This window comes from Mauremys reevesii, linkage group 7 (assembly GCF_016161935.1).
Source record: "Mauremys reevesii isolate NIE-2019 linkage group 7, ASM1616193v1, whole genome shotgun sequence".
Lineage (NCBI taxonomy): Eukaryota > Metazoa > Chordata > Testudines > Geoemydidae > Mauremys > Mauremys reevesii.
The window spans coordinates 49,665,856-49,685,265 of record NC_052629.1 but is presented as its reverse complement, the minus strand read 5'-3'; the positions used below and the strand labels follow the sequence as shown (position 1 = coordinate 49,685,265).

General features: G+C 38.2%; 1 protein-coding gene across 10 annotated transcripts in view; it reads right to left on the bottom strand.

Moving 5' to 3' along the window:
* Window positions 1-19,410, bottom strand: part of CCSER2 (coiled-coil serine rich protein 2) — a 198,278-nt gene that overhangs the window by 11,189 nt on the left and 167,679 nt on the right. For 2 of the 10 annotated variants that reach the window (XM_039547827.1, XM_039547828.1), the window contains exon 10: window positions 5,251-5,335. The exons of the other annotated variants lie outside the window; for them this stretch is intronic. In XM_039547827.1, the coding sequence (XP_039403761.1) occupies window positions 5,251-5,335 (85 nt within the window). The remainder of the gene's footprint in view (window positions 1-5,250; window positions 5,336-19,410) is intronic. 10 annotated transcript variants of the gene reach the window in all.

Here is a 19,410-nt window from a genome sequence, read left to right as displayed (position 1 = left end):
TGCTAATAATCTTTTTATATTTAAAAGACATAGCTGTATCTCTGATCTCAATTCTAGATAGAATGTTTTTATGGAACAAATAAAGCAGCGTTTTTCTCATTAATATTTTGAAGTAGGGAAAATGGTGCAATAAATAACTTGACTGCATGCATGGCTTTGATAGGCATGCATCATGCTGGGAGCGAAAACAGAGATGTGCGAGGAGGAGATGGGAAGAAATCTGAAGTTGTACTGTACCACGCTTTATCACAGAAGTAATGGACTAACTTCTCAACTCCTTGCCAATGGCAAAATGGGAAAGCAGAGACAAGAAAAAAGACAAGGACAATGATGTCAGAGGACCAAGACGCAACAATGAGCACTTGCCATGACTGAATTGTAACTTTTCCCCTTCATTTGCATGTCCCCAGTTTCCAACAAAGATAGTAGTGTTAGTGTGGTTTAAGAGACTGCTCTACATGTAATACCGATAGTAAGATATTTACCAAAAAAGTTCTTACTCCTTGAACTTTAGGGCTTTCATACATTTAACCTCTTATGGTGATATAGTACTGACAGTATTTAATGTAATGTGTTATAGTGAATGTGCATGCTTATAAATTTATACATACACATGCACATCTCACACAAAGTGATCAAGTACATCATGTGATAAATTGCAGACCCATACAATAAACTCTATTTACCATGTAATTTTGACTATGTTACTTTCACTGCCTATTAATCTATCTTCTTGGGGCCTCCCTTGTAACATTCAACTCCTTTGAGCAGATTTAACTTTATTTTGGCTATCTAAAATCAAATTGCCACAAAAATGTTTCTGCCCAAATGAGGAATTTCCTTCCTTCCTGTTATCCTGGGCGAGATGTGAAATATATTCTCTTGGGAGGGTAAATATCCAATATTTTGCAACCTTTCAGGTGAAGAAATAATTTTACACCATCAGAAAGTGGTCATTTACAGCTTCCCAGTGAGACAACTCCTGCTTCTACCCATGGAAAGAACCAAAATATCAGATCTTAAAATCAGGGCATTTTTATGCCTGGAAAAATGTTTAGAGTTTGTTTTTTTAATTAGCTAGATTGTGTACCATAGTACTCAAGGCTATAAGGGAGCCTCACTTTACAGACATATACAAAACACTATCCCAATTTCTTTAAACCTTATCTGACAGATTTCTAATATAATTTTTCTGGTGTGTAGCATATGCAGAATACTTAATAGTATGGTGTAATAAAGGTTGCTTGGAACAACGTTTGGGATGGTTTCTGTAAATTCCATTGTTTCTTCACCTGTGAGCAATAATACCACCCCAGTGCATAGCAATAAAACTTTACCATGTCACAGCATGTATTTTGTGTATCTGGGCAGATGTGTGTGCGCACATATAAAGGGTTTGATTAAATCTTTGTTTGTAAATATGTTATGAACAAGTATAATCAAATTTTAAATGCTTCCGGGTCTCTTGCTCTCCAAGTCTGACACTTTTCTTAAAGAATACGTACACCACATTTTCCCTTAAAATTAATGTTTTAAAAAGTTAACTTCACAATACTGAAATCAAGGTATAAGCAACATACACCCAAATGCACTGTAGTATAACCATGTCACAGAATATTTACAATATTTAAATTATTCCCTCACCACACCAAGCAGATAGCATCCAGGGTTCAGCAGTTTTTTGAAGCAGTCTCATTTTGCTAAGAGTGTCAGCTTGTGTAGCTTTCAGAACTGCAACGCATCCTAAATGGCCAATAAGGATTAATACTTTTAACCTGGCAAAGAAATTTACTGTTTCTTGTGGAACATCTCATGAGGTTAGGTGTGCGTTTGTTTTTTAAAAGTATGAAAAAAATCAAACCTTATCTTGGCAAAACACTATTGAAATAATTTATAATCAAAATGCACACAACAGCTTATTCTTGTTGATGGAATAAAGCCCACATTGCTTAGCTTTCTTTCACCTACAATTCATATAGAGTCTAGAAAAAACTCTGACAAGTGTCTAGTAACTAAAGATGTCCTGAGAACTTGTGCCCTGCATCAGTACAATGTTATCTGTGTAACCGCCCCCCCCCCAAAAAAAAACCCTCTGGCTTTTCAGTTAAGTGTGCTCCTGTTGCAATGAGTACTTAAACCAGTTGCCTAGAGAAATTACAACAATATGCTTGGGTTTCAAAATGCTCTGTTAATCATTACTCTGTTTTAATCCTAAAAACTAAATTTCCAATGTTTCTGCCATTAATGACATGCTTCTCTGAAATCCCCACATTTTGATAACATTTTAAAAACGGATTGGGGCGAGTTCACATAAACCACCCCACGGTAGTAGCAACTGATTGTATATTATTACCAAGAGAAAAACGCTGTAGGGAACATGTAAGATTTGAGCACTCATGACACACAGTATTGGGAGCTATGGGAATATAATAAGATATCCAAATTTTGTTCCTGGAAATGGCATATAAACAAATAATCTTTTACTGGACAAATGATTACACAGTCTAAAATGCTAAATTCTATCACAAGATGTGGAAATGATATTCAGAGTTAGTAAATATTTCAGAATCATTTTCACTTTAGTGTTAACTTTCAGTAAAACTCAAAACATACACCCAAAAATATGTTCACTAACATTGTGCAATATTAAGGACGGTACATTTGGCAAGTTAAGCACTAAAGTCCGTTAGCTTGATTGTTAGCGCTAACCATCTGGGTGGATTGTAAACATAATTGGATTGTAAGATTTTTGTAGCAGAAACTTATTTGTTCTATAAAGTAGCAATACACTGGAACTGTGTAAATAACCGACTATTTCATAGCTTTATATATCTTGATAGTCTAAATTGTATGCATCTGCAAACAGACTGCTGTCATTATCAGAGGGTATATTGTGAAGTTCTGAAGGTTGGTAAAATTTTGCAACATCCACAACTGGCAGTAGATTACAGAAGATACTTCTAAGTTAGCCTCCAGAATAAATAGTTACTAAAAGAAATTGTTTGAAGAGAACTATGGGAATCAAATATCTCCAAACAGAAATACAGCTGAGTTAAACCAAGCGTACATCACATCATGTTCCCCCACAATTTATGCAATAAAACAGTGACACTAACTGCAATATAGGCTCTATCTACTGGTGACACCAAGTCCCATACCTGGTCTTATACTACTGCTTTTGGAATTACACCCTGGCAGATGCTATTTTCTGGAAATAACATTACTGTGTTACAAATAGTGATTAGATAGGGCTACAAATGTTATTCCTGGTAATGGTGTCTTCTGGATGGAATGCTTTCAAAAATTATGCCAGAGAGCACTGGTTTGGCAAGTGTGCTGGCAAAAATGCTTTAAGATATACACAGAAACATGATTATTTATCATCTCCACACTTCTAGTTCCAGTATATACCTTCCTGATCAAGCCTAACAGTAAGACTTGCAGCAACAAAGCCAGGAGTACCCAGACAATTATAGAAAACAGATTTATCCTTCTGAATAATATGCCTATTACCCTTCATCCTAATTAGTCTATTACTGACTTTCATCTGTTGTCTTTGCAGAAAGCAAGCAGCAATGTATTCACATGTAATGATAGAGCATGTAGCCTAAGATCAAAGCACATACAAAATTGATTCTTTTAGGGCAGCTTCATACAGCATTACTGATTTTGGTTTAAAAAAAACAACAAAAAACAAAAAAACCCTGTGCTAATGTTAAAGGAGAAAAGATATGGGGCTGAATTGCACAGAGAACAGGTAATGGAATACAGAGCTTTTCATCACTAGTTAAATGATCAGTATGAGTAGCTGATAGTCTTAGTCCAGTTCCTAATGCGTGAGTGCCTGGCACTTCAGAAGTCAGCATTCACAGAACTTGACTTCCTTGTTGGTATGCTCAGAAGCATTGTGAACTGAATACATGGAGTCAGATCCATCCCCTCACTCCTACAAGTGATCCTTGCAGACTCTGGCTGACACATTGGTGGGGCAGTACAAGAATCGTGCACTGCTACTGCTTGTGCTACACCTGTGAATAGAACATTTCAGCCTACTGCCATTAGCAAACTTGACACCTTTTGTGAACACTAAATTACACAAGAAAAATATGAGAAAACAGGTCTGACTAGCACCTGGAGAAGATCTGTTATGAAGAACTTAACCTTTATTCATGCTGAATTGTTTAAATGAGTATTTTTCACGAAAGTGTCAAAATAGTACTTCACATCTCTTTAAAATATATTAAATGTCATAAGATTTTCCTTGTGAACTTTTTTTACAATTATTTCAGTAGATGTTTAATAGATTTAATAGTTTTCCAGGATGTAATTTACTTTTAAATTTCACAGAAATTTAAACATTAATTTGTGTTAATAACTATATATATATTTGTTTACTGTATTTCGGATCCAAACACACTCTTGGGTATAGCTGAACATCAAACTTACTGTAATTTGCAAATTATAGTAAATTTGTATGAATAAAGTGCAATCTTTAGTAACTGGTTATATTTCTTTTGCCGTATCCAGAAGATCATTCAAAATACTGAAGCTCAAAAAGACTTACCATTTTTCTATTATCTATGTAAGCACACAGTTGAAAATCATCAGTTTTGTTTTTTGTATTCCAGATTCAAGGCAATAGAACAATTTTAGCTTGTACTTTAGCTCAAGCAGTAGCTAGCACAAAAGCAACATTAGTAAATCATGCATGGTTTGGAACAGCCATTCACAGCCCGTCAGAAGTCTTTACACAACAAACATTTTAGAGAAAAATATTAGTTTCAAAAAAGCCATCCTAAAAAATTATAAAAAGCCCTCTCTTGGGTTACTGTGAGAATGACCCTATTTTTCTCACCAAGATTTTACACATTGCACACATGTATACATCTGAGTATGGACACATGCAGAGTTTACGAGTGAAAGACCACACACAAACAGGACAGCGTGATACAACCATAGAAAGGAAAGGAATATAGGAAGCAAGATATATGTTAGACAAGATTTGAAAGAAGGGCTTATTCAGGTTGGTCTTAAGAACAAATATATTAAACCAGCTTTGAATAACTTCTATAAAGCTTTAACTTGTAGCTGCTAGTGACTGCAGGAAGCACTTAGGTTAGGCCACAGACTGTCGTATATGCCTGTAAATTTCTGCTGGGAAAGAAGGACACTACATGATCAACAGTGCGTGCAAAGGGAAAGTTTCTACTGGAAAACAGTGAGGGAAATGAGTGAGAGGTACAGACTCACTCTGTCTGCGTTGCGGTGGAACAGTCCGAGGGATGCCCTGGAATGAGCCCTGCCAGGGAGAGAAGGAGGGAGCAGAATACCCACCCTGTGCAGAAAGAGAGGGGGAAAAGGTATAATAAAAAAAAGAGAACAGGGGAAAATAAGACACCAAAAAGCCACACTGGTCCTTTTTCTAATAAATACAATATTATTGTCATTTACAATTCTTCTCTTTTGCTAATCTTAACACCACAAATTACTAAAACCATTAGCAAACCTAGACAAGTTATGATTCCCTCATTAGACTAAGCAGATCCCTTACTTTCCCCCTGTATGACAGTGTATCAGTGATCCTGTGGTTTAGAAAAATCTCTATTTTATATATATATATATATATATATATATATATATATATATATATATATATATATGCATACATTTTGTGTAACATGGTTTTAGGAGTTAATTTTTTATGCTGAAAATAGCCCCAACTCAGACAAGACAAGGAAAGAATAGTTTTTTCTTATAACATTTATAGACAAAAAGTTCTATTTCAAAGCACCTCGATGTAAGCCACAATAAGCCTGTTCAACCATTTTATTTAATTGTAAACACATATGAGCTTTAGCTTGCAAGAAATGTACTAATGGAGAAAAGGTTTTCTGACACGCTTGACTGTGAGCTTTAGTCCGCATCCTTCAGATCTGGGTATGAACAGTTTTTACTGAATGTGAAAGGGCATGAGTGACGTTTGCCAGTGTCTTTATGCCTTGCCTGAACTCTTCATTACCGGATCGTAATGTCACAACATAATATATAAAGCTATCTTTAAATGCTCTCTGAAAATGCAAGATTTGTTCTGCCATATCCCTAGATGGTTATTTATCTGGCATACATCAATAACACTTACAGCTGCATTTCAATTCAAGTTCTTTGTGGATCTAGATGATATGCTGGTGACAGTCTCCTATGACAAACATTTTTTTTATGAAGCTCAGCATTTTCTCCACAACCTTACCTTTAAAAGAAATCCATCCAAACTGGAATTTCTCTCTCAAGTCATGAAATAATCCAGGCTTCCTACCTCATCCCCAACCCAAAGTAATTTTCCATCAACTATGTATAAAATTAAAACTTAAAACTTTTGTTTTCACAGATTGTGTAGCATGGAGACATTAGTGTTAAGACTTCGAGAAAACTCACCACTATGAACTGGCAGCTTTTACTAACAGACATTGGATACAAGATTATGAAACTGGAAATAAAATTTGTATACCAGAAAGAAGAAAAGTGATTTCCAGAATGTCTCAAGGCACAGATGATTTTTTCCCCTGAAAATCTCTCCAATTTTTGAACTGTTGCAGTACGAGGCTTCCCTTTCAAGATATTTCTACAAAAATACTCTTCTTTTATTTAGTCCAATGATAGTCTAATTATGAAGATGATGATCAAAAGGTCAAGAAACATTTTGACAGTCTCATTAATTTCACTTATTGCTATTCAAATTTCATTATAAGAATATAAAAAAGCTGCAGGTTGAAAAGTATTGTGATATTACCACACGTGTTTGATCAATTTAGAATTTGCCAACAACAGCATCTTTAGGGTCTGACATCAGACTGTAGATTATTTTTCAAGAGGTGCTGCCTGAGTATTCAGAAACTGATGAGATAAAAGTATCTAAGAACTGATCAAACACATTTTAACTTACAAGGCCATAGCTAGACACACTGAGTACGTAAACATTTATGGAGCCTTCCATAAGTGGTCATTAAGGCCCACACATGCTTTGGCCAAGGAGTAGACTGTTATATGATGGCAAATTCTGCTTGCTGGAGGTCCAGCAATGTTATCAGCACAATATGGACTGTATCCACTGATGTTGGAATGAGAAAAATATTCACATAAACAAGGTACAATCAGTGACAGAAAAATTACAATGTTAAGACACATGATGTCCAACAGCTGCACGCAAAAGAATGAAACATTTTCTACAATCAGTAGGAAAAAGGCCATCTAAATACACAGTTCAGAGCTCACCCTAGCTGCTTCACATAGGTAGGCCCATGAAACAAATTTTCACTGACTCCTGTCCATGTTGACAGGGCTGGCCTTATGAGGATCTTTGATATTGGTGAAGGAAGGTGAGATACATCCAAATTTAACTAACTTGAAAGAAATAACTCATTTAATATAGAGTTGGGAAGATTTTGGGGCCCCAATTTCTCCAGGAGAAATTAAGCTCAGCTGTTTGTGTGCAGTTAACATTTAAAAAAAACTGAGCCCTCTGTAAATTTTTTTTTTTAGGGTGATTTTTTTTTTTAGCACTATACTTTATAAAAAAAAAAAATCAGTTTTTAGGGGGCAGGTAATTATTATTAATCTCTGTTTTAAAAAAAAAAAAAAAAAAAAAGAAAAAAAATGATTTGACTTGAGCAACACAGTTTGTGTTAGTAGTAGTCTAGTTTTTTATCTGGACCTCTACTATAAAGATTTCCTGCTTTGAGTTATTTACCTACATATTTTTGGTCATGTGCTGGAAGTGGTTATTTAAAGCATCTTAGTGTGCCAAACAGGATATTAATCTTGCTCTGGGAAAGAGCCCGCTGGGTGTTGTTATGCTAAAGGTTTATTTTTGGGTAAAATGTGCTTAATCTCACGAGACGGGACAGTCTACTAACTCCAAATGTCACATTTATTTTAGTGTAAGTAAATATATCTTGCTGTTTTCTAATTTCGTTTTAATGGGTTTATACATTATATTGTATACACCAATTTTAAATAAAGATGGAAAATAGCAAAGAAGATATTTTAAGGGGACATTGTCAAGACAGAAGTTGTGAAGTATTTCAATAGCTAATGGGAGAGGAATTTTGCTTTTTAACGATAGCGTTTACAACTAAGATGTTTCAGCAGACAACTACTTTAGCCATACTATCTACATAATAATTCACTGGAGGGTGGGAAAAAAACAACAGAAACAAAGAACATCTGCTAAGAAGACAATGCCCCAGGCAGCATAGAACAGGGAGCAGAAAAGATCAAAAAAGCTGCTGATAAACATTTCTATTTGTATTACAGCAGATTTTCCAAAACAACAACTTAGCCTGGCAGTGCCCATTAAATATGGAAAAAAGTCACATACGGGCTGACAATCCGTGTCCCAGGGTTTAGCCCAAGCAGAATTACCTCATTATAAACTTCTTAAAACAAGCATGCCACACTGAAAAAGAAAAATGGAAACATCACTTACCTTAGCTTCTCTAAACGTGTTTTATGGATTTTCCTGGATCACAGAGCCTTTGTGTGAGACTGGTGAAACTTAAGCTACTGTAGCTCAACGTTTCAGGGCAGTCATAGCCAAACGCCCCAGATACGTTCATTGATTGCATGGGAGCAAAAACATCCATAAAGAAAAGGCAATTCCATGTAATCATCGTAAGATAAAAGATAAGTCTCAGAAAAAAGCAAAAGGTATGAAACAAAGTAACCTACACACTCTAAGTTGAAGGGAGTGGGCCTCTGGGAATCCTCCCCAAAGATGCTGCTAGCTTCATCCCCTACTTTTCACATAAGAGCTTGGTCTTGACCACTTACGAGATAGGGTAAGCTGCAAGGGATTTGCCACATCCTCACAAGTCAAAAACAAGGTGTAAGGGCAAGGCAACACTCTTGAATGGCAATTCTTGGGCCATGTAATTTTCAGTCATGCCCCTTGTACACTTCTGGACCAATATTAACTGAAAGCCAGCTGTTTTTGGCAAAGAGCTAAGGAAAGTTAGGATCCTCTCTTGCAGAGTCACTACTGTGACTCTTCCACGTGAACATTCACTTGGTGTCTGCAGAGTCCTGGAGCTCATATAGTCACCACCGTGATGCTTAGCCTTTCCTCACTCAAGGGGCTGGAATAGATGATGGGATAGGGATGAGGACCAGAGTTTCTTAAGGAAGCTTTATGCAGCATGGATACTGGCTGTGTCGGAGCCCCATGAGCAAGAGATGTCGGGGTAAAGGTGTCAAGGGCAGAACTTCCTGCACATGAGTGCCAAGTCTCAGTAATGAGCCTCAGCTTCAGAGCAAAAAAAGTACTTGAGTGCTCCAAGAGAACATACGCCTGCTAATACAGGGCAAGAAGAATACTTAGGAACTTCTATTGTGTGGTAGTCTCACAAAGGACCAGAAGTTACTGACTCTAATTTCCAAGGATATAGCAATATCCATATCCCCATCTCTGTTTCAAGCACATGAATACAGGAGGGGAAATACAGATGTACCAATATTGGGCTGCCTGGAATCAGGGCCTTCAAGAATATCAGGGAGCAACTGACCCCCTATGTGTCTCCTAACCCAGTGAGCTGCACAGAGTCCTCACCTCATATAATAATTAGTGCCAAATATCCAGGAGCACCTGCTTGGTGGAGATGCAAGATGCTTCAGGGGGCAGCCTCCCTTCTTAGCTTAGCAAGGAAGCAGAGCCTGCACTGATACAGGTAGCACTGGCACTGCATCATGGTGCTGAGTGGCCTTTAGCTTTGAGAGTTTATCCTTCAAAGCACTCCAGGATGGTCTTGATCTACAGTTACAGTGGGCTCCATGAGTTGCCTAAGGAGGGCTTGAAGGACTCTCCACATTTTTGAAGTGCTGGGGATGACATCTACATGTTCACTGGGCACTCCTGCACATTGCAACTGACTCAGAGGCAGACATGCAACATACACAATTCTGTTCTAAACATTGTTCTGATTCACGAACAAGATTTGAAACTACCGAGTAATCAATCTTCTTTGGACACCATAACTAATAAAAGTATAAGGAAGCGATGCAACAAGGGAAATACCAGACAACCAGAGAAACCAATGTTGAGCATAAAGATAAGCACTGAATTAAGACATATGCTGAGCTACAAAACAGAAGTTCAGTGCCAAAGCAGCAGAGCAAGTACCAATACACTGAGCTTTAATGTTACCTTAAATCATACCGAAGTGTCAGTCTCTCCCCCTCCCCCCCCGCAAAAGACCCAGATGCCAACCCAAACAGCAGGCACCAAGATATTGCAGAGGTATGCTGAGATAACTAATTCAAAGACTTCAGGAGATGTAGAAATCTGAACCAGACCTGACTAGAAAGCAAAGTTGGAACAGATAAAGGATAGGATACCTCAGCTAGGATCTAGAGGAGAATTGGAGCAATAGCCAATGTTGTGCTTGTTCCTATCAAGACTTTATTTGCCAGCAAGAGTCAACAAGGAACTGATGGAAAAGTTTAGAAAGGTGAATTTATTCTTGGCAGAGGGAGGCACATGGCTGCAAGTCGGGGAAGTGGCTTCTATTCTTCCCCATCTACTGCTTCAGGATAGAAAAAAAAATACTTGAGAGCTAGAAGAGTTCCTTCCATCAGTCTTATGCCAAGGATCTGAGACCCAGGAGTGATAATCATACACAGATTGTATCTTTAGCAAATTTATTTTTTCTGTTTCTTAGGAAGTACATACAACTGTCCTCATAAATATAAGTCAAACAATTTGTCAACAGATTTTTAAAATGATTTAACGAATAGGCTTTTAAAATTCTGTAGCTGTTTAATATTAGACAGTAAGCCCACAGCGTCTTGAATCAATGCATGCAGTGGTTAGAGACCAATATATTTAATCAAAGTATTTCTAGTAAGTTTGAACTTTCATAAGTCAAGTGCTGAACACTTTTTTAAAAAGGTAAACAAACTGTAAAAATTAATTTTTGTATTTGTTCTCAGGGACTGAATACCTATTGCTACTTTCAACAGAAAGTTACCTTGCCCTGACTCCCAAGCACAAAGTTCATTATAAACCATCCTTGCAAAATTCTACTTGCCCACTTCCTTGAGGCATGTAAAATATTTGGTTTTTTTCATTATTGTTGTAAAATAAAAGGTAAGGAGATTTCATACCTCCAGTGGTAACCTCCCCTGATAGTTTTTTGAAGTTATGAACTATCCTGAAATTATGCCAGGGCATGGAGCAGCCCATGTATCTTTAATAACCAGAGATCAAACTACATTGAAGTTATTGGCCATTAACCCAATCACAGTTTTTAATTGTAGTAGCTAACATCAAATACAAAAGTCTTCAAACATACACAAGACTAAAAATATAACTTTCCTTTGTTGGGCCTAGATGCACCAAGATTCATAACAGCCAGTGATCTTACATTATATAGCACATCTGCTGCAGTATCTAGGCATGTGGCAGCAATTTGAAGACAGCAGAAGCCTAGCTTCCAATATATTTCTATCTTGTGCATTAACATCAAGCCCTTTAATATTAAACATAACTTCCTATGAATTACCGTATATACTCATTCATAAGCCAAATTTATTTTAGTAAAAAAGGGAAGCACCAGAGAAGGGGGTCGGCTTATGAATGGGTGTAGACAGGGAGAGGTGGGATACAGCCCCTCCCCCGAACAGAGGGAGCAAGGAGAGGCCGCACAGCCAGAAGGGAAGAGGTGGGGCACACTGCGGCCATGCCGCCCAGCCCAGCCTGCTGGAACACACTGCGGCCGTGTCACCTGGTCTGGCCCGCCAGAGAAGGCTGCAGCCGCGCTGCCCAGCCTGCTGGAGCAGCTCCAGCCAGGCCAGAGACATCTTCCCCAGATAAGGTGGGAAGGGATGGGATGGGGAGAGTGTGGGGGTCTGGGGCTAGGGGTGGGGTCACAGGGGTTACTCCCCTGACCCCCAGCTTCTCCCCCCAAAAACATTTCCCCACCAGTTGCTGTCCTGGCCCGCCAGGGTAGGCAGCTGGTGCACCAGGACACTTTGTTTACTTAGGTTTACCTCCGTGCCTGCGGACTCTCGAGGTAAACAAACCATCCTGGCCCGCCAGCAGCTTATCCTCATGTCCCGGGAGCCAAAGTTTGCTAACCCCTGAATTATAGGGTCGGCTTATTTTCCATTTTTACTTATCCATGGGGGGTGGCGGAGAAGGGGAGGGGGTCGGCTTATATATGAACCGGCTTATGATCGAGTATATCTAGGTGTTTTGTTTTACTACTTAAATGATAGCTTTAAAAGATAAAGATTAATGGAACAAGTGGATAAGATACAGGAGATCATAGTGACTCCTTAAGGAGCTACCATGATCTACTGCATCAGTGAATATGTGGAAGGCTTTATTCTATGGATTATCGATATAATACAGATAGTAATGGTTCTCTCTAAGCAATTATGGTCTACTGCGCGAATTGGGGCCTACATTCGTAATATAATATGCTATATAATCAGTACCCTATATACCATGAATGCAAAAAATGTGTAATTAAAATCCTGAAAGTGACCAGGCAGGCACACTAACTGCTTTTTAAATAGTGATGTCTCAGTCCTTAATTATTTTAAAGAAAAATGTATTCCAAGTCTTTATGCCTTATGAATGAGTTAGAGGTGAAAAGAATAAATTGAAAACTACAAACCTTGAAATTGATTGTGCACTTGGCTTAGAAAACAGAAGAACTAAATTTGGTTTCTGAAAGTGTCTTTTAGTAGAGATCATGAGTGAATAAGCCCGGCACAAACAGTGATGATCCATAACATGCTAATGGAAACAGATATGCTATAGTGAAATGGCCATGGTAATGGTCACCACCTTTTTAAAAAGGAGTTTGTTTAATCAGACCACACATCCACTTACCAAAAAAAAAAAAAAAAAAAAAAGTGGAAGGATGGAGTGCACTGAAGTATAAACCATCTTAAATTAACCCTAAAAATGTAGTTACTGAAGACAACGTAAAAACGAAGTTATTTAGCAGTTCCTTGTTAAATTAGAATTCTGTTATACAGTACTTTAAAACAGGGAGCCGCAGCATCACCACCACTGCTAGTATAGTTTATTCTTTTATTTATCCCTTTTATTATTTTATTCTTACACCTACACTTTGAGATCCTCTACACTAATTAAGTGTTTGATATTTAAGTTCTAGTTCCTAAAATATTGCTAGGGACTGTGATTATGATTTCGGATTAATACTTACTCTATAGCAGTGTTTCCCAAACTTGGGATGCTGCTTGTGTAGGGAAAGCCCCTGGCAGGCCGGGCCAGTTTGTTTTTTTTACCTGCCCCGTCCGCAGGTCTGGCCGATCGCGGCTCCCACTGGCCACGGTTTGCTGCTCCAGGCCAATGGGAGCTGCTGGAAGCGGTGGGGGCCGAGGGACAGATAGCATCTCTCATTGGCCTGGAGCAGCGAACCGTTGCCAGTGGGAGCCACGATCAGCTGGACCTACGGCCAGGGCAGATAAACAAACCGGCCTGGCCCGCCAGGGGCTTTCCCTACAGAAGCAGCGTCCCAAGTTTGGGAAACACTGCTCTATAGGAGCTGTTGTAACACACGACTACCGGAGTTGCCAGGATTTATAAATCAGTATTACAATTTTAAAAGTCAACGTACACTGACAGAAGGAGCTCTCTGACCTTCATATTTGACAACATTAAGGATCTGAGAATTAAAGTGTCCAGTGGAATTATACTTTTGCTACAGGATATTCAAATTTCACTCTGTTCTGCAAAACATAGTCCATTTGAAAAAATGGAATTTAGTAAATATTCACAACATTTCACAATTAATTCCAGGTTTAGCAGTACTGAATTTGAATTCCAGGAAGCAAGCATCATGCATTTAAGGCTATTATTTCAGGCTGAATATGAAAGTTAATAAAGCAAAAGAAGTTATTAAAAAACTACACTGTTTTGTGGTGAGAAAAGATATTTTATTATGGTCTCTAATGCCATTTCTTTTTATTGTATTCCTCCATCATGAAAATACAGCTTATTGTCTCTTTCTTTTGCAAGTGATATTTTATATAATTTGGTTCCAGCTCAATTGTGATTTTATGCCAATACTTCTATATTTATAATTCTACTAAGCCATGGCAAGGGAGTACACAAACATATTCATATTAACAGAGGGATTATAAAATTGCTGTCACTGTGAAATCAAGCTAAAAAAGTTTTGCACACACATCTTTCATTGTAGCTTGATACAGTCACTGTTTAGCAAATCATTCCAATACAACACAGCTTTAAAAATGTGGGTTTTGTACTTGGGTTACAATGTGAGGGGAGGAGGAGGAAATGGATTGAGAACATTTATTTTGAACTGACATCTAAAATGAGGGGTCAAAAAAACAAATTAAATTTCAATGAAATAGTGCCCTAATGCTTACTGTGGCCATGTCTATTTGTACAGCTTATCTGTCTCCTATTTGGTTCCAAGGACAAACATAGAAGGTAAAGAACATTTTATTGCTAAGCTAAGATAGGCCTACATAGATTCCCAAAAAACTAAATTTAAAAACCAACTTTGTTAGGAATTAGAATTTGAGTCATGAAAACAAGAAAATTACAAGTAAAGTGGATGGTAAAATGTGAATGGTGCATAAGGACCATAGGCTGATTTTCACAATAAACAAATGGTGCTTAACTCCCCTAGGCTCCCTTGAAAATCAAAGCTATGCAGGATAACCGTAACAAGGGATTCATCAGAGGATATCAAATTACTTAGTTTTGGACTGATAACCAGGCCATCAATATATGTAGACAAATTTAGTACAAAAAGTATTTAGTATTAGTTAAATCTGTTTTTCCCCCCCTGCTTCGCCTTTTCATTCATTATATACATCAGAAAATTAAACTAAAAGGCAAAATTCATTCAGTGTTTTCCAATTACAAACCAAAAGCCACAGGGTGCTGTGCTATTGCTAGTTAATATTTTAACAGAGTGGCGCCCATAATGTGGCCCAAAAAACATGAATTATCTGTGAAACTTTGGCTGGTGACCATCCATCTCACCAAGGACCAAAGATACTTGCTCTTTTCACTTCCAATTGCTGTAATTAAGGCTGCAATTCTGTCAGAGAAGTCGCAGAAGACACGGATTCTGTGACTTTCCGTGACCTCCACAGCTGCAGCAGCCTGTGCAGCTGGCTGCGAGGCACCTGAGCAGCTGGCCCCAGGGCCAGCCACATCAGCCCATTAGTGCCAAGATCTAGTCACATCTTTCTTCACGCCCTCTTTGACAACACAGAGTTCCACTTGGCAAATATCCTTCAGTTTTAAAGGGCCTTTCCTTCAGAAGGAAAAGTCATTCGTAGGAATCACTTCACCCACAACTGAAATGCAAAATTCTCCATGACAGACTGTAGAATGTATCCTATGTAGTGCTGTTGTGTGTTAAGCAATACATCAAGACAAGAAGAACCCCATCAACTGAAATTACAGAGAATATAGGTAAAAAGAACGTAATTACCCAAACTGGAATTTGGCCAGGACACCAAGGTTAACACCTCTCTTATAAGGAGTGCCATAGTCGGCCCTTTAATCATTGTGCCAATTACTGTCTCATTATAGAGAAAGACAGGCAGTGTCATCATCAAAATGTATAATTGTGTACATCAGAGGGATACGATCTTTTCTGTCTAAACGTTTTCTACCCAATAGTTACAAGTAACAGCAAAATTACAAACACTGAAAGTTAGCAAGAAAACTTTTTCTGGCTTACTTTGAATATTTGACAACACGTTGTGAATAGTCATTTTCATTTTTCCTTTGGTCAGTTTTTCCTCTTCCTGTTAAGATCCTTATAAATATCAAGAGGGGAGCTCAAACTTATACTATTTTTTATTATTTTATGTCTAGAGAGAAATATTCTTTAAAAAATAGAACATCCTATTTAATTCATATTTGATTAAAACTGGAATTTTAAAAAAGTTTCCAGGAAGTTCAAGTTGACAGCCTGTCTTTAAAACACAGAGTATTACACAACATTTTCCTTGGCTTCTGGGCTCACTCCTCAGATCCTGAATATTAATATTACCTTTAAAGTTTAATTTAGGCAACAGGTGAAAATTAGAGTATAAATGCAGTTCTAGGCCCAGCAGTTAATTGTGGAGACGTTGTTATAAAGGAGAAACCATTGCATTTTGCCCTAATATGCACTCATTCATATTGATTAAGGATATATAGAGTGTCTGAGCCAACTCAGACACTATATTACTGATTTGTCTGTGCTATTAAAGTCTCATCAATGTTCCTATTAAACATGCATCAAATCAAAAAAAGTATACATAACTCATTTTTATTTGTTTTTCAAAATCATTAGATTATAGATTCTTTACCTGCAAGGTTATATTAAGACATTTGATATGTAGGACCATTGAAAATGGTTACTTCCTATAGGAGTGGGGCTCTTTGAAATGATTGTTAATATGGATCCCCACTCTTGGAATAAATGAGCTTCTGGTGCAAGAGCTTGGATCCTTCTAGATAACAGTGTCCACTGGACCACTCACCCTCCACCCTCTCCCCTCGGTCCAAGTTTTTAAGGAGCATGGTCCCAACTACTCCTGCAGTTTCTTCCACTGATTCAGAAATTTTCATAGGAGAGACCCTGAAGTAGCATGGAATTGTTGATCCTTATAGATGATCAACTCAAACAGCGACATAGCAAGGAACTTCCTTTTTTTGTGAATTACCCATACGGTTCCTCCTTTTTTGAAGATTAACAAGAAGTTATGAACTGCCAAGAGGAAGGTCTGAAAAGTATTAATTAAAAGTTACTGCAAGATTGCTCCTCTGAATTGGGCATCTAATGTACAGCCCAAAGCAAGACTATAGCGTTGCAAAAGTGTGCACATAGCATATTTCAGTGATGGGCACAGTGCACATGCATATTGTAGAAGCTGCCTCAGACTTAGCCGAGTGTGCTCAGATACCTTCATGTGGCTGAATGCCTGCCAGGTACCAACAACCATATAAATACAACCCAATACATTTGGACACCCTCGAGCAGACAGGTCATAAAAATGTCTAGAGAACTCATGCATAGATTCAGTACTAGAATTTGCTCTCCCTTCAAGTGAACTAGACTCGGCACAATTTACAAGCAGGCTAATTATAGGAGTGCGATCACAGACTACTTTAGAAAGGAATTAGGAGTGAGCACTCAGGATTAAAATTTTTATGGACATGGTATAGAAAGGAACAACCATGAGGACTATAAATCACTAACTTGTGGTTGTGATATGAGTATGAGGAATACTGTCTTCAAGAAAACAGTCTAACAAAGTTCAGATTCAGATCCCATATGAGAAGTACTGTATGCATCAGAAGAAATATCATGGAGCTACCCTTTCAGAAACTTAGTTATCATACGGGGGAATGAAGATTGCTTTCTACAGTCTGATGCAAAGATGGGCAGACATGGCACCCAAGTAGAGCCTGACAAAACTCAAAGATAGCTTTGACTGTTCCAAGTGTAGTGGCCTGCTCAAAATGACTACAATGGTATCAAGAGATCCAGTATACTAGGAATTGGGACATGTGGTTCCAACATTACTTCCTGAGAGTTAAAGAACCAAAAGTACTGAACTCAGGCCAGAGCTAGCAACAGAATCTTGCTTTCAATCTGCCTGAATTACCAATATCTTTTGGGAGCACCAGAATTGGAGAGAACATGTAGGTGAACTTTTGATCCCAGTCCAAGAGATAATCTGTCAGTGACACTGGGTTGAACCCACACTAGATTACTCCCTGAGTGAGCTAGCAAGATTGGGCACCACCATAACGGCTGGGGTAACATCAAGGTGCTGTCTTGACAACTTTGGATCAAATCAGAGGGAAAATAGCCCTGCAAGACAGAAACTAATCCTGTAGAATCCACAATCCTGAATAATTGGATTGTCTCTGTGAAGACCTTAGACCAGTCCTGAGGCCTCACTGAACATTACTTCAGATAGCAAAATAAGTGAAAAGGGAACTACTTCTATGGGATGGTCATCCTTCATCCGCCACAGCTGAAAATCTCAAAGTGACCTGAGAAAGCACAGTTATAGAAAGGAACAACCATCAGGACTATAAATCACTGTCTCTGGGAGGACATGCTAAGGCGTCCATACTATCACGATGGGCACAGTACACCTTCTTTAGTCAACACTGCATAGGACTCAGACATACTCTGAAAACGGTGTCACAGAGGTGCATGAAGCCATAAGGCACTACGACAGTAGGAAAAATCCTCAACATACTCAAGTCTACAATATAAGAGTATGTTGTCCCCTGGCTGCTATGGCAGCTGTGCTCTGGCACTGTAAAGGAGTGGATTTCATCCTGACCAAAGGAGTGAAGAGGTCAGGAGATTCATAGGTGGCCTGAGAAATTTTTATTTTTCCTAATGAGTCAAATACATGCCTCAAACATGGACATTTGTAATGGAAATTTTGTCACTGCAAGAAGTGCACAGCTTGAAGCCAGCCTCTCTTAGCTACTTTATCCATGCCAATGGCCACAGATAACAAAAACACATACAAGATAAAAGTAATCAACCTAACAAAATTGAAACATGGAAAAATGAAGCCATACAAGAGGGCTAGATTCCAACCTAAATACAGACTAGATATTTCCAAAAAACAAGTTCCCAAAGGGACAGAAATATGACACACCCAGTAAGTGGAACATCAAGGATATTGATGATTCAAGTAGTGAAAAAGTCAGAAGGAAGTGAAGGGTGGTTAAAGGTTATACTCTCTTTTCTAGCCTCAGTACTTAAAGCAAGGAAGAAGAGGGATGGTGAACATAGCTCCAGACACTGCTTGCTAGAGGCTTCTCAGCTTGCACATTGGTGTTGTTTCTGTCCCAGTAATGGGAATCTAAATTGGCAATTCTCAGAACTATAAACTTTTTTTATTTTGTAATCTTACATCAAATTCTCCTAACAACTTTTACAAATGTAAAAGTGATTCGTGTCTAAGCAGTATACACTGGCGTCACAATGAAACCTGAGTAATTGTCACTGAGCCATTTAAGAAAATTACTAGAACTATCTAGAGCAGTGATTGACAAACCTGTCCTTGGGTCATTTGCTGGCAGCTCACAGCGCTAGCCCGTCACATAGTGCTGCCAGCGCCTCATTTCTGGGTGTTAAGATGGCAGAATACAACATTAAGAACATTCCTAAAATTATTGGTATAGCTGCCTCAAAAATATAATGCAGTTGGAAATGTGAGAGAAGGTTCATCCATGCAATTGCACATGGGAGGGAAGATTGTGTCTCTATTACCATAACCTCCACCCTTTAAATATTTGAAAACCCATGATACTAAACTCTCTAGTGGAATAAAGGAGAAAGAGGACAACTTCTGTTACATTCATGAATTAAGTTC